General features: G+C 42.6%; 1 protein-coding gene across 1 annotated transcript in view; it reads left to right on the top strand.

Annotated features, from left to right (window-relative positions):
• SLCO3A1 (solute carrier organic anion transporter family member 3A1) overlaps positions 1-11,064 on the top strand; it is a 148,492-nt gene extending 137,428 nt beyond the window's left edge. The window contains exons 8-10 of the mRNA XM_067305348.1: positions 481-656; positions 4,168-4,232; positions 9,600-11,064. Of these exons, the coding sequence (XP_067161449.1) occupies positions 481-656; positions 4,168-4,232; positions 9,600-9,979 (621 nt within the window). The 3' untranslated portion in view covers positions 9,980-11,064. The remainder of the gene's footprint in view (positions 1-480; positions 657-4,167; positions 4,233-9,599) is intronic.
• Positions 11,065-14,543: the final 3,479 nt, after the last annotated feature.

Raw genomic sequence — 14,543 nt, 5'->3', positions numbered from 1 at the left:
TCTTAGGATTCAAGGCGCTGGAATAAGGCAGTGAATCGGTAGCCAAGGACAGGGCTGCAGATTTACCTCTTTTTAATGGGCTTCAATTTAATTATAACAGCCAAGAAGACAGAGGTAAATAAGAAAGTAATTAGGACCATAATTTGGGATCTTTCGTGTAGCAGGAACACAGATCATTTCTTTATTCTTCTCAAAAGGGGCATAACTTGTTAGTAATTTTGTTGCAGTGACATTTATGGGAGAAACTTGAAAGGAGTGGAAGAAAAGAAACAAGCCAAAGGAAGGCTTTCCCTTGCTGATAGTGCGCATCCAAGCTGACATGTTTTTTGAAATCCTTTCCAAACCCCCTCAGATAAGCACTTCATTAATTAATTGACCATTAGAGAATTCAGAGTTGCTGGTTGGTGAGTCATCGTTGCAGAGGAACGGTGTTGGGGACTGTGGGTCTTGTTTTCTCTGAACCCCTGTGCTCCTTTGCAGAATCTCAGCGGCTGTTCATGCCTCAGCTCGCTCCCATCTGAAAACGCTACAGTTGTTCCTGGAAAATGCCCCAGTCCCGGCTGCGAAGAGGCCTTCCTGACATTCCTCTGTGTGATGTGCGTTTGCAGCATGATCGGGGCCATGGCGCAGACGCCGTCGGTTATCATACTCATCAGGTAAGGGCGATGCTTGGAGGAGCTGATGCGCTTGCAGGCGGCTGCAGCCAGTGGAAAGGCTCCTTGCTGGTGGTGCAAGTGAGGCCAGGATGTTGTGCGGGGCATGGGGTGCCAACAGGAGCTGCAGAGAGCCAGGACCCTGCACAGTTCCCAGCCCCAGCATTTTTGGCTGCACTGGCTGTCCCCAGATAGTTCACTTTGGCTTTGGTGGAAGCTCAGTCCATCAGAGGATCAGGCCTTGGACTAAGAATTCGGTGGAGACACCTTGAAAGAACTGCTCTTATCTTCCAAAGAGTCTGAACGTCCTCAGCAAATAAGCACCCATGGGTACAAGCTTTCTAATATGCTACTGGCAGGAGTTGGGGATGTGAAAGCCTGATCTGTGATGCCTGAATTTAGGCCCAGTTGTTTCAAGCGTCAGCTAAGCCATTTTCTTTCTCAGCCTCTATTCTGCTTAGTAGCTCCTTGTTCATCCGTGGTATAGCCCTCCTGAGTTCATTGTATGCCATGCTGACCTGCTAAAAAGAGGGAATAAGGGAATTGTTGATGTCCAGCTTTGGTAAAATGGGAATGGAGAGGGCCTGGGCTTGCAAACCGAGAGGATCCCTACAGGGACGCTGCAAAGAAAGGTGGCAGACTTGCTCCTACCAAAGCTGGAATTAGCATGCGGAGGGGGAAATGCAGAAGTGCAGCTTCAGTCCAGGCAGGGAAGACATTAGCGCTACTTCAGCAAAATGACAGAATTGCAGCCACATGTTCTCAGCCGGTGGCTTAATAAGGTGCCTTTAGAGATGACCTAGAGAAACTACAAGAAAAATGAAAGGCTATGGCAATGGCTAGCTTGGGTCAATACACCCCTGGCTAGAGGTTTAACTTCTCTCACCCTGGACCTAGCCCAAAAAACAGAGAGAACTTAAAGGTATGAAGGACATCTTTGAGTTGAGCCAAAATTAATAGGAAGACAAAAGTAGCTTATTCAAATGAGTCACCTTGTGTTATTTCCAGACGCATGGAACACTTCACCCTATGCGATACATAGATATCTAAGCCCAGGTTTATTCAGAATTACTTATCTGTCCAGGCTGTCACTTACTGAGAATAATAACCAGAGGCACAAATAGCAGATCCATTCTGCAGCCTGGAAAATTCCAATAAAATTCAATCAATAAGGTCTGTATTAGAAACTCTTGAGTGGATCTTGGACAGAACAGCTCTATGAGGGCATGTCTCCCTGCAGGATATAAAATGAGATATTCCCCCTACTAGCTCATTTCTCTCTGTGCATATAAAGTTGCTAAAGGGAAATCAAATTTCTAATGTTAAATATTGTGGCAAACATAATTTGAGGTTTGAAGGGTTCTTTGTGCAAGGAAATTGCCAGCACCTGTAGGATCCTGAATGGACTCATCTTAGTGTGTGACTTCAAATGAGATCAGCCAGTCACCAGCCAGGAAGGAGAACACAAGGGAAGGAAACATTAAAAACACTCAGCTCACAGCTGTATGAAATAAACAATTCCCACATCCAAATTCATAATTACCCTCCCCTTAGAATCACTGAAAGCAATTAAAATGCACAGGGAAGAGCTGTTTGCCATGTATCACCTCATGTTCTCCAAACAACCACCGTCTTGGGTAAAGCATTTCTAAAAGCAAGCGTAGGCATATGAGCATGCCCTGGCAGTGAAAAGTGGCATCGTCAGCTCCCACGCAGAAGTTGAAATGAGCTGAGTAGTTGTGCTCAGCACAGAGGTGCCTTCCCCTCGCCTGGCCAGCAAGAGTTACTCCGGGGCCGGTAGCTTTTCTGTGTGCTGGTGTGTGGTTGAGACGGCCACTTGGAAGAAGCTCAGGTTTTACACTGAAACCACTTTTGTCAGATGTATCTGATTACCTAGCGGTGAGGCTGCAATAAAGCCGGGCTGGTAGGGCTGCAGTGGAGAGTAGAATTAGAGGTTTGACCCTCTCCTGCCCCAAGGTCTTCTGGTATTGTTCATCCAACATCCAGAGGGAGGTAGGTTTCTGCCATGTGGGCAGAAACTGAGACAACTGGAACATTCATTGTGAAATTCATTTGCCCTCACTTCAGTGTCTACAAATTAAATGCCTTGTCTAGGAACGTCATTTGTTCGCTGTTGTAGTTAGTGAGAAAAGGGGATGTCACCAGGTGGCAACTTTTACCCTAAGGTGTGGGAATTTATCTTAAATAAAAATGGATGGATGGACACCACCACTGATTGAAAACCCACTGTGAATGTTTCACATGATAATCTGTTTTTTTCCATAAAATAAACTTTAATATTCCTTCTGATTCCTTCACTTCCCACCCTATTGTAGGATCTGATTTGAGCCAAGCCCTTAACCACTGGAACATTTTTCCAAGGGTAGATACTTCATGGTATAAAGTCTTCCTATAGAGCATGGGTGTCTACCTGAAAACCCTGCTGTAATTCAGCCAGAAGTCACAGGCTTCTTGCAGGAATCATGGTAAGATGTTATATGGCCTGTGTAGTGTGTGAGATTAGGGCAAGTAGTTAAAATGGTTTCTCTTGACTTAAAAACGATTACTCTTTTTGGCAGTTTTATCAGTTTTGTCTGATTCCCCTCCAGTGTTTTTATACCGTGGACCACCACTTCCATCATGGGTGTCACTCGTATTGCTGACTACAGCACCCCTGTAAAGACATAATGGAAGAAGCAGCTGATGCCTTTAGGCTTCTGTGTGTGCTGAACCCAGTTGTATGGGGATCACTATCCTGCTTTCCCAGCCTTTATATGCTGTGGGACATAAAATGCTATTAATAAGACTTCAGACCAAAGTAACGATTTTTTGAAATGCCAGAGGCTTTACAGACCCTACTCCAAGAGGAGGGCTTTAGCCAATAGCATCCTCGAGCTAAGTAAATCAGAAAGCCATGAATGATTTTTTTAAAGCACCTTTGAAGACTAATGCTAATGAGGTGGAGTGGGTTCTGTTCGTAGCAAAAGGCAGTGTGACCATTGCCTTCCCCATGTAAAACAAATTCAGATGCTACTCTGTCTCATGAAACTAGTCTTCACGAACATATCCTAAGAGGCTTGATTTAATAGGCTGACTGAAACTTTTGGCCCACTGTCCTCCTTTCCCTCTCTTATTCCCATTAGTCTGAGAAGTCTCACAACAAAAAGATTTCTCTCCCACCAAATCACAACATCTGGAGCCTTGCAAGTATTGCAGGGAATTTGTAAATGATGATTTACTGGGTTGAGAATTTCATCTTTCCCCTTCCGATGACAAGATTAACTGCTGTTATTAATGACTTAGCTAAATTCCTGAACCTATCACATGGCCAGAGTTGCAATTACTTTTGGGGCTGTAGGCAGTTCAGGCAAAGCGAGAGGAAAAACCCCATTAATGACTTTTTGAAGAGGTGGTGGTGGCATCCTGGCTGACAGCGAAGAATCGCCAAGGGGTGTGTTAATCAAAGCAGTGCACTAAGAATTGATTTCACTCTTTGCCTCTCTTCTCCCTACAGAACCGTGAGCCCCGAACTCAAGTCTTATGCTTTGGGGGTGCTTTTCCTGCTTCTCCGTTTGCTAGGTAGGTGCAAAAATATCTCATCCTTCCCTCCCACCCTTTCCTTCCCCGCAGACAGCTGTATTTTTAGTGTGTGTCTACCTGTGAACATTGATTTCTGCTCTGTGCAAACCTACTCTACCTTCTGTCAGATGCTGTAGCTGTTATGAGTGGGGTCTGACACAACAGCATCTGAGACCTCTCTGTGAAGGGTAGCACGTCAAGGCTCCCAAAGGGAAAGGCAGGCATGTGCTTTTCCTGCCATTTGAATTGTGCTAATGGAAAAGATTGAGCTGTTGCTTGAGAAGTGACCATTTGTGCCACACAACCAGTTACTCTCCTATAGTTGTCGTTAACATGTCAGCAGTTTGCAAAATTACTCCATTATTGTGTATTGCTGAAATAGAAGAATGCATAATTTCACTGTCATTTGAGGGATAGGGTCTGTGTTAATAGATTGTGCGTTCATCCCTTCCTTCTGGTCTCTCAGAAAGGAAAACCATAAAATGAAGCAGACTGTGTCCTTGCACTGTGAGTTAATATCCCATTAAATACGTTTGGCCATTCCTCTGGATCAGTATATGTTTCTCATGTCTGAATGAAAAGGAGCGCTTTGGGCACCTGCCTGTTGTTCATCTGCTTCTTATTTCTGTTTTTTTTTTTTTTTCTTCCCTCCTCTCGCTTTTGAAGGGATGGCTCCTACTTTAAAGCTCCTACGTTTCAGCTCCTTTACCTCAATGATTCAGCACAAAATTCTCTCTGATCCATCACGGTGTGGATCCCTTTCATGCCTGTGGTGTCTGCGTGGTGGGGTGTGGATATCCACTTCGCTCTTGAGCCACGCTTTGCCCCCTGCAGTGGCAGGGCACAGGTAGTGTGTTCTCTGTATGCCCCCACTGATCTCAAAGGGATCAGCTGGAGAGGAAAATACCATCACCCGGATGGAGCAAGGCACCGTGAGCGAAGTGTCCAGTCCAGTACCAGTCCAACTGGGCACATCAGGGAGTGGGGTTTCTCTTGTGGTCCACGCATGGAGTAGCTGCACGAGGAAGATTTTATCTTGTAGTAGATTGAAATCCTGCTTTTTCAAAGTACTGCTCTAGGACTTGGTTGTTTGTTTCTTCTTTGCTAAACAACTGTTTGTATGGTCTTTTCTGGACCTAACATTTTTTGTTTTAGAAGGAGAGGAGGGAAGTAGGGGAGGGAGCCAAAAATCTCACAGTGCCACATGTTGCCTTGAATAAGTGATCTTATTTTCATTGTACCACCTTGTTCCTCTGTTAGCTGACAACGTGAATGGCATGCCCACGTGGTCCTAGTCCAGTTTGTATTAAAGCCTATCAGATTGTTTTTGCTTTTGATGAAGTAGCTGCATTCATGCCAAAAGCTTGATGTAAGTAAGCAGTCTTATCCAAAACCTGGATAACTCTAAGGGAAGCTTCTGGGTTGACTTTAGTCAGCTCTAGTTCAAGCCTTGCAAAGACAGCGTTTTCTTTTGCTGTCCATGTTTCTCTCGGGTTTTGGCCTGTCTTCAGCTGGCTGAATGTGGAGTGTCAGCACGCAAGTGTGCAAGGAGGATGGCTGTGTGGTCTTGTTTCCACATGAAAAATTACTTGAGGGTGAAGTTCTTCTCTCTTTTCCTTTTAAAAGAGAGAAACCTTCTGAGATACCTGCATTGTGAATTCCACTAAAACTAGGCTCAGGCAGGTATGCTTAGGTTGAATAGACCCTTTTTTTCTGCCAGTAAAGAAGCCATAGTAAGGATTTAGACTCAAGCATTTATATGTTGCCCTGTCACTAGAGAATTCCCATGAAATAAGAGAATACATCCTGGAGCATATCAGCAACGTAGCTAAAACCCATAGAAAATGAAGAGAAAGGTACTATTCAGTATAAGCGCAGGTATCCAAATCTTGCCCTTAACAATCTGAAGCTTGAGATTTGCTTTACTGATTTATTTTGAAAGCTTTTGAGATCACCTTTAAGCTTTAACTTGAGAGTGATAATAGCTGCTTCTTGAACCAAAGGAGAGTATTAAAAATAGGAGGTATGAGACCCAGAGGTGCAATCGTAGCTAATAGATTTCAGTAAGACAGAGGCAGCTTTTTTGTACAGCCCTGCAGTTTCTGCAATGAAATATATATGTAGCAGAAATTTTTGCAACATTTTGCAATAAGAGGTAAAGCATGATTGAATCTCTTTAATATTCACTGTAATAACATGAAACAAAACTGAATTCTCCTGTTATCTTCCTGGATGTATTATCTCAGTCCATAGGAATTCTGCTGCGAGAGCGCAACATAATAGTGTCTCCATATAAAAGTGTTACTGCAGTTTTTCAGAGAAGAATGTAAAGCAACACTGTCAAAGCCTAAGGGTTTTGAAGGCAGCAACTACTGTGCAGGAGGCGTTGATATGGACATTCTTTTCCAATAACATTTCACATCTATATAGAAAGCTATGGCTAAAAAGACTTGAAACCAGAAATTTCTGTCTGAATGCTTCCAGCAATCGGGCAAGTTCTGAGCTGGATTGGAAATGTGCAGTTCAAGCCCATCTGAAGAATGACTTTTGCAGGTAGCACAAGACAAACACCCTTGATAACTCCAACTTGACTGTACCAGAGATTGTCAGCATTGACAGTTCATGTCTGGAATGGCAAAGGGTTTTGTACGTGTTGTAAGAACGTGGATGCTTGCCTTTCCAGATAGTGTTTACAGTGCATCCTAGAATAGCCTTTGCTTTACCAGTGGGGGTCCTCTGCTTTTTCCTACAAGCCCACCTTCCTTTGCCTCTCTTCTTGCAACATGACACAGATGCAGTGTTTCTCCCTGAGAAGAACTTTCTGATCTCCGATGCCAGCAGCCGCACAACTCCCCATGTTTCAGAGGCTCTAGGTACTGAGTCATTCCTGTGAATCTCTTGTCTGTTCCCCTGATGAGAACGAGCTTTAACACTGATTGCTAAAGAGAAGTTTTTCATGTATGTTTCTTTAAGGTCTCCACATCTGTGCCTGCATCCACATAGGTGTGGTTTTGAAGGTCAGTGAAACAGGTCCTTCCTCAAGTCTTGTGAGGAACAACTTCCAGTTTCCAGTTTCTGTGGGAAAATATCACCTGGGCTTTTCGTGGCAATGCTCAGGTTAGCGCAGGCTCTGCTGCTTTTATGCCTGATGCAGCACCAGTTTAAGCTGGATTCTTTTTCATTACCTCTGTCAGCACAGAGGCGATCTCTTCAAGTGATCTTGTGGGCCAGAGACTTGAAAAATGGTGGACTCTGTATAGCCTTGCATTGATCTAAACCTGATGCATTTGTCAGCATCAGTCCAAAATGCAGAGACCAAATTATCTTGAGAACCTAGAAAACCAGCTGAAGCCAACAGGAGATGTGGATGATGGCTGTGCATCTCCGAAGCATTGTATCAACTCCTCTCAACGTGTTATTAAGCATGAGGCCAAACCTCAGAACTATGATCCAAATGCAGCTTTCCCTTGGTGCAGAAAGCACGTAGCTCATGGTTCCTCAGTCACTTCCACATCTAGCTGTTACCCCCTTACAGGGCATCCAGAGCCAGTACAGCACTGGTCACGCAAACTGGATCCCTTCCCGACTCCTGTATCAGCAGCACAATCTGTTTGCTTGCTTCTGGCAAGAGCCCCGCTGAATTTTTAAATCCCAGAATGACTTTGCAGTTGTCTGCAGGTTAAAAACAAAAAAAGATCAACACTTTGAACTTGGAAACAGACCCAGCTCAGTCTGGAAATCATTGAGACAAGAAACAGGGAGCTGTGCACTGTGATGTTTTTCAGAACATAATCAGGTTTTAGATGTGATGACTAGAACAAGTGTTTCTAAAAACAAGAACATCTTCCTTTTGTACTGCCTGTTTTTATTTACCAGATTCATGCTATTAATGAGTGGTTAAATGAATACCAGAAGCCTATATAGGCTTTCCTAACTCATGCATTTATTAGCCTGTAAGGAAGATCAAAAAAATCTGAAGAGTTCTAGTCATCAGTAAAATAAAATAAAGACATCTTAGTTCCCACAGGCAACAGTGAAGACAACCAATTTATTTGTAGTTCTAATATTGTCATGAGCCATACGGTGACATTCATGACAAGTTAAAGGAAGGTATCTTTTTAAGCCTGAAAATCCAGGTTAATGATGAAACTTGATCCTAAATTCAACACTCTTCTGCCTAGATACTGCTGTCCTTGTGTCTGTTTGTCTACATATGTATTTTTAGAGTCCCAGTCTCACCACACCTAAGAATAGAGTGATGCTGCCAAGTCCCAGCTTGGGACAGTATGTTGTGCCCACCTGCTATTCAGTTCCATTAGAAAAAGTGTTGTTCTTCGCTTATTGTCTTAACCCACAGCAGTGATTTTATTTATCAGAGGGTTTTTTTCTGGGACTTATTTGCTTCCATCCTCCCTCATAAACATAGCAGAAGGAAGAGAAATGGTTTGCATTATGTAGAATATCCACATCTTCTGAGTGCTGCACGCTCAGTGCATGTGTGCTGGCAGGTGAGTCCAAAGCTGGAACACGCATGGCCGACCCACTGTTTGCAGGTGGGCATGGCTCTCTTCAGGGTGAAGCATCTTGATTTGCAGATAATCACGATATGACATTGGGGGCCTCTGCATATCCCTGTGGGAGGAGAAAAAGCAGGGAAGGAAAACATTGCCTTTATTGGTTAAATGAGATCAGAATGATTGCTTTAAGATCGTGGCTCTCTTGCAAACTATGATTGAGAAATGTTCATTGGCAGTTAACTGCAATGATTGTGGGAGAATCCTGCTGTGATATTTCATTTAATGGCACAATAAAAGTTTCACTTCCTTTCAGGCTTAATCTTCGGCATGTGTTGGAGGCTGTTGTTTCTTTTCCTTATGTCCTGAGAAAGCGTTCTCCTGTGTCAGGAAAAAGTCCAAAACTACCTTTCAGTGCCACAGCAGATTTCATACTCTGAATTGGAGTCCTATGGCATCCTACAAGTGAGCAGCCTGGAGAGCAATTGCCAGTATCTAAACAGAGAAGAAGCTGCAAGGCTCTCCTCCCTCGTTTTCATTTACCCTTCCACCCAGTCTCACAAGAGAAACCAGAAGTTTAATAAAAGCCACTTAAACTTGGGTAAGATCCTCCCTGCATTTGTGATTTAGGGAGGAATCACTTCCATAAATGTTGAGTCCAAGGTAAAAAACTCATATCCACAAACTTTATTTAGGTTGATTTAGAGCTTAAAAAATTAGAGAGAATCACAGGCTCCATCTGGGACCATTAACCTTGATAAAGTATGTTCTCTTTCCATTCACTGCAGTCACGTCCTCTCTCTCTTTATCATAAAGATCATAAAAGCATGATTTGTCTCTCTTATCTTGACAGGTTTTATCCCACCTCCGCTGATCTTTGGGGCTGGAATTGATTCCACGTGTCTGTTCTGGAGCACGTTTTGTGGCGAGCAAGGAGCCTGTGCGCTGTATGACAATGTGGTCTATAGATACCTGTATGTTAGTATTGCTATAGCCCTGAAGTCTTTTGCATTCATCTTGTATACAACCACCTGGCAGTGCTTGAGGAAAAACTATAAAAGATACATCAAGAACCACGAAGGTGGTCTCAGCACTAGTGAGTTTTTTGCCTCTACTCTCACCCTAGACAATCTGGGGCGGGACTCGGTGCCCCAAAACCAGTCGCACAGGACAAAATTTATCTATAACCTTGAAGATCATGAGTGGTGTGAAAATATGGAGTCTGTTTTATAGTGACTATGGATGGATGAACTACATTAATAATGTAAGGGTCCTTTTTAAAGAAAACAGAGAGAGCGAGAGTGAAGAAATATAATTGCAAAACAACAGCAACACAGGAAACTTTTGTCTTTTTCTCAAAATCAGATCCAGCCAGGATTCAGAACAACCTCCTCTTTTAATGGGATCACTTTTGAAATCCTGTGGGGGTGATGGAGAAAACACAACACAGCTATAGCTGGGTACCAGCCCATTTGATGACAGTACAAGCTTCCAAGACGGAAACAGCAGGAGAGCATCAGTAGCTGCAGAGGCAGAGGTTCATCGGAGAGCTCAGCGAACGGACAGGCTTGGGCATGAGGCGAAAAGGAGGAGGATGACAAAGGCAATGCCAGAATAGGTGTTAGCAACGCTGCGCGCCCTGGGGATACATGCAGCCCCGTTACTTCTGCGATATGGGCTAACGGGTTAGCTGGTCTGGGCGCTGCTCGAACCCCGTGCGCTCTCAGTGATGGCAAAGAGGGAAGGGCGCTAGAGTTGTTCAACCAGTCACACTGTCACCAGCCATGAGTCCGCGTTAAATACCTTGAAAGCTGCTGGAAACCCTCCAGGTAGCGAGTGATGCGGCCAAAGTTAACAAAATCCTTCCAGCCAAGGGCGTATTCACAGATCGCAGCTTCTTGGTTGTCTGTGAATAGCTGTGCTCAGATCTTTCAGACCCAGTAAAGTTCAAGACATTTGCTCACACTTGCCAAATGTGCTGTCATTTTTAAAGGGGGATGAATTCCAAATATTTGTCTGTGTAGTCCTCTAATAAGATTTTTTAAAATTATTTTCAAGTTTATGTTAACCCTTAAATCGCTGACACTTTTCCAGAGGGGGGACTTATTTATGCTAGTTTGGGGAAGAGTCCTGTTTAATTCACCCAGACATAATGTGACTCAAGGGGTTTGTTTAATCCTCTGCGTTTTTTATCCATACGCCTTCATTCTAATATGCTACCAAGCCAATGAGGACACATACTATGTTTCTAAAAAAAAAAAAGAGCGAATGCACTGTGTCTCTTAAAAATAATTGCCAGTTGGAGAATTATAGATAATATGATGATTTACATAATATAGTTTTTTCATATTATATGTGACTCAGTAAATACATATATATATATATGGAGAGACTGTTTATGTTCTCTTCAGTTTTTAAAGATATATATATATAATTTGCAATCTAGAAATTATGTGGTGGATGTTTTCTTTAAAGTAAGTGTGTGTGTGCGTGTGTGTGTGTACAAGATGAAGGGAATACTGACCTTAAACCTGCAACTCACAACTGATATTTTTTCACCTGAGAAATTCCACTAACTTCAATGGAAGCCTTGTGAAGAAAGTAGAATAATCTTTCCACCTAGAGGCTATGTTTTTCCCTAAGATTTGCAGATAGCGTTTCCATGGAAGACTGGGTTATAGGAGCAAAGGTTGGCCAGCGCTGAGCACCTCTGAAATTCTCATTCAAATTCTCGAGATGCACCCACACAGGAGCAGATCTGGCTTTGCCTTTGCAATTGCAGTCTTAACCCATGCTGCTAAAATCAAGGGGAAACTTTCATCTGATTTCAAGAAGCATTGGCTCAGACTTGTATCGCATGTGTATTTTTCTTTTCTGAAAAATTCCTCCTGGTAAGCAATACAAAGTGGTTGCATTTGATGAGTTTTCCCCAGTCAGAAATGGAAAGCAGACACATTTCCTGTGGAGTAAATGTCAGAAGGGTTTTAAGGGTTAGCATCATCAATCAGAAAGCTCCTTTTTTGTTTGTATTTTGAAGCTGTTGTGAACCTGCGGACATTTGGAGACATAACCTGGCATGTCAAACCAAATGCAGGATGTAACTTCCATGCAGCTGGTGGAGTAGCTGATCTTCCCAGAGTCCTTGTCCATTGCTGGCAGTGGACATACCACGATCGGCACAATTATAGAGGGCTGATAACTTGCCACTCATGTTCAATACCTTTTTAGCAAAATTTGCTCTTATCTAGGTATTTAAATATGTGGGGGGAGGGAGGGTATCAAACTGCTTCCAGCCGATTGACTTTACGTGTGTCTTTGTAATTTATGAACAGCATTAAATGTTCAGCAACAATAAGGGCAAAAAAAAGGTATATCAAATAAACTCCACTGTGCCAAATACTCGACAAATATCGTAAGTGTAGATGTTTGATTCTTGGTTTGGAGCCATGTTCAGAATCATTTGATTAATGAAGGAGTTTAAAAAAAAAAATTATAAAGCTATGCAGTGCTATTGTAATGCTGGATGGTAAATGATGCTTTTTAGACCATTAGATTGGTTTAGTATATAGAGATACTGCATCCATAAAACAATGAATTTAGAAAGGCACAGGGTGCATAACTGTCTCATAAAATATGTATAATTGTCAAGTATAAGCCTTGGAAATCATTCTGTACAGTTTTCTTCATTTTGAAAATTTATTACTCAGATTACTGTCTTTTCAAATGTTAGTTCATAATTTTATACTGCACACCCACGCATTCAGACAGAACACAAATGTCACAGAATAGAACCTTCTCAGAGTCAGATTGCTTGAATTTCTATAACCCCTTTCACGATTTCATTTTTTCACCTCCGAAAGTCCAAGGTGAATGGGAATAACATGCTGACACGATGCCAAACAAACTCCAAGTGTTCAAGAACTCTGGTTTGTCAGTACAGTCAAAAATCTCCCTTAACCAGAATTATAGAAACTGGATTCTAAAGCACTCCATGTTTTCTCTTCTTTTTTTTTTTTTTCCTTTTTTTAATTTAATCTGTTCTATCGGTGTGTATGGGAGATGCAGGTGCACCGGCTTACCTTCATTGTTTTTACGCTGTTTCTTAAAATGTCTGTGTGATTGTTTTATTTCTTCCAATAATGTGACCTTTGAAAAGCTCCCCCCCCTTTCCACTCCTTTTTTTTTTCTTTTTAAGGATGTATCAGAAACCTGCCTCATGAAGAGCTTTACTGTCGGTGCTTTGGTACAGATTCGAGCAAAATTTTATTTCAGACAAAGCACGCAAACGAAAACCTTCATCCATCCTAGCAGGCTCTTTGTTTTTCTCAATTCAAATTGACAAGCCAGTTTTGCCTGCAACCCACTTTTTGTTACAGAATAATGAGTGAAGAGTCTCAGACATCCTGCTGCTTCCCAAAATGCAATGGGCTTTAGCCTATAAGCACTTCACTTCCATCCCGCAACTGCCTTAACCATGCAGGAGACTTAATAGCAAGAATGAAGTTAGAAAAATACCCATTCCTGGAAACAGAAATAGTGGCATTGTCTGTGTAGTCGAGATCCAGTGTTGGAATTTTTCCTCCACATTCAGGGGCACTGAGGTTCAGTTTTTTGCTGAGGTCTCGGCAGAAATGTTATTTTGACATCTCTGAGCACTGTGTTCCCTGCGTGGCTGTCTGCTGAGGAATGGGATGTTGGAGATTAAAACTACTTGAGCTTTAGCGGACTCTAAGGGATTGTCCAGCTGCCTTGCATGACTTCAAATTGGGGTTTCCTTTCTCTTGCACAGATATAACCTAGGGGTAGCCCCAATGGAGCCAGAAGGGAACTCCAATCTAAAATTGGTGCAAATGACACTAGAATCAGTCCCGTTGTTGTTGGGGTTTGTTTTGTTTTGTTATACATCCTCATTAAAGAAGAGGATGCATTTTCAGAACCTACTTTTTATATGTGTTGAAATCATACATCTTTCTGGCTTTGGCCGGAGCGTCTTGGATATATAATGGGACTGAAGAGTCTATCATTTGAATTATCTAGACAAACCATCCATTCCTTAGGAATTCAACTAGAAGGGCTTCACACTGCCAGAGGCCTGGAAAAAGCACTGAACTACTCAGTGCTGCCATCACTAACCCGAGTTGGGTCTCACCTTGCTGAGAAGGTGAACAAGGAAAGATGCAGAAAGAAATTAGCTTCAATTAGCTGAGTTAGCAGTGCTTCAGAATGCTTCAAAATTGAACTGATGAGCTGTAGACATTTGAAAAGTGATTGGAGTATTTCCAAATGGCTGAGATGCATTGACTTCTTTTTTTCCTTCAAAATTAAAAAAGGAAAGGAAAGGGGAAAAGAAAGAGATTTTTAGTCCCTCCAATCCCCATCAGTGTTCAATGTAGCATCCTCAGCTGGTTTTCATTCACCAGAGTGATGCTGGAGGCAATGCACTTCAGGTTCATCTTTGTCCATCAGTTGACTGCATGTTTTCCCCAATGAATGAGGTCCTGGGAGACAGAAAGGTGACTCTATCTAGTAACCAGCAGTTTCAATCCACAGCAAACCCAGAGTCAACCTCAAGGTTACCAGCACTGTGAAGCTTTAGCCCCAGAGTCAGCTGTGGCTGTTGCTGTTGTGTGAGAGCGTTTCTCACAGCTGGGTATGTTGGACTCAGTATTTTCCTGTGATTATGACAATCTTGGTGTGGTGTTTGTTTTATTCTTGTCAGGTGACGTAGAGAATTGTTGGTATTAAAGACATATGCAAATGTTTCACTGGACTGATGTGATAACAGCTTTGTTCTTTT

This window comes from Apteryx mantelli, chromosome 15 (assembly GCF_036417845.1).
Source record: "Apteryx mantelli isolate bAptMan1 chromosome 15, bAptMan1.hap1, whole genome shotgun sequence".
NCBI classification, from domain to species: domain Eukaryota; kingdom Metazoa; phylum Chordata; class Aves; order Apterygiformes; family Apterygidae; genus Apteryx; species Apteryx mantelli.
This window is presented reverse-complemented; position numbering and strand designations above follow the sequence as displayed.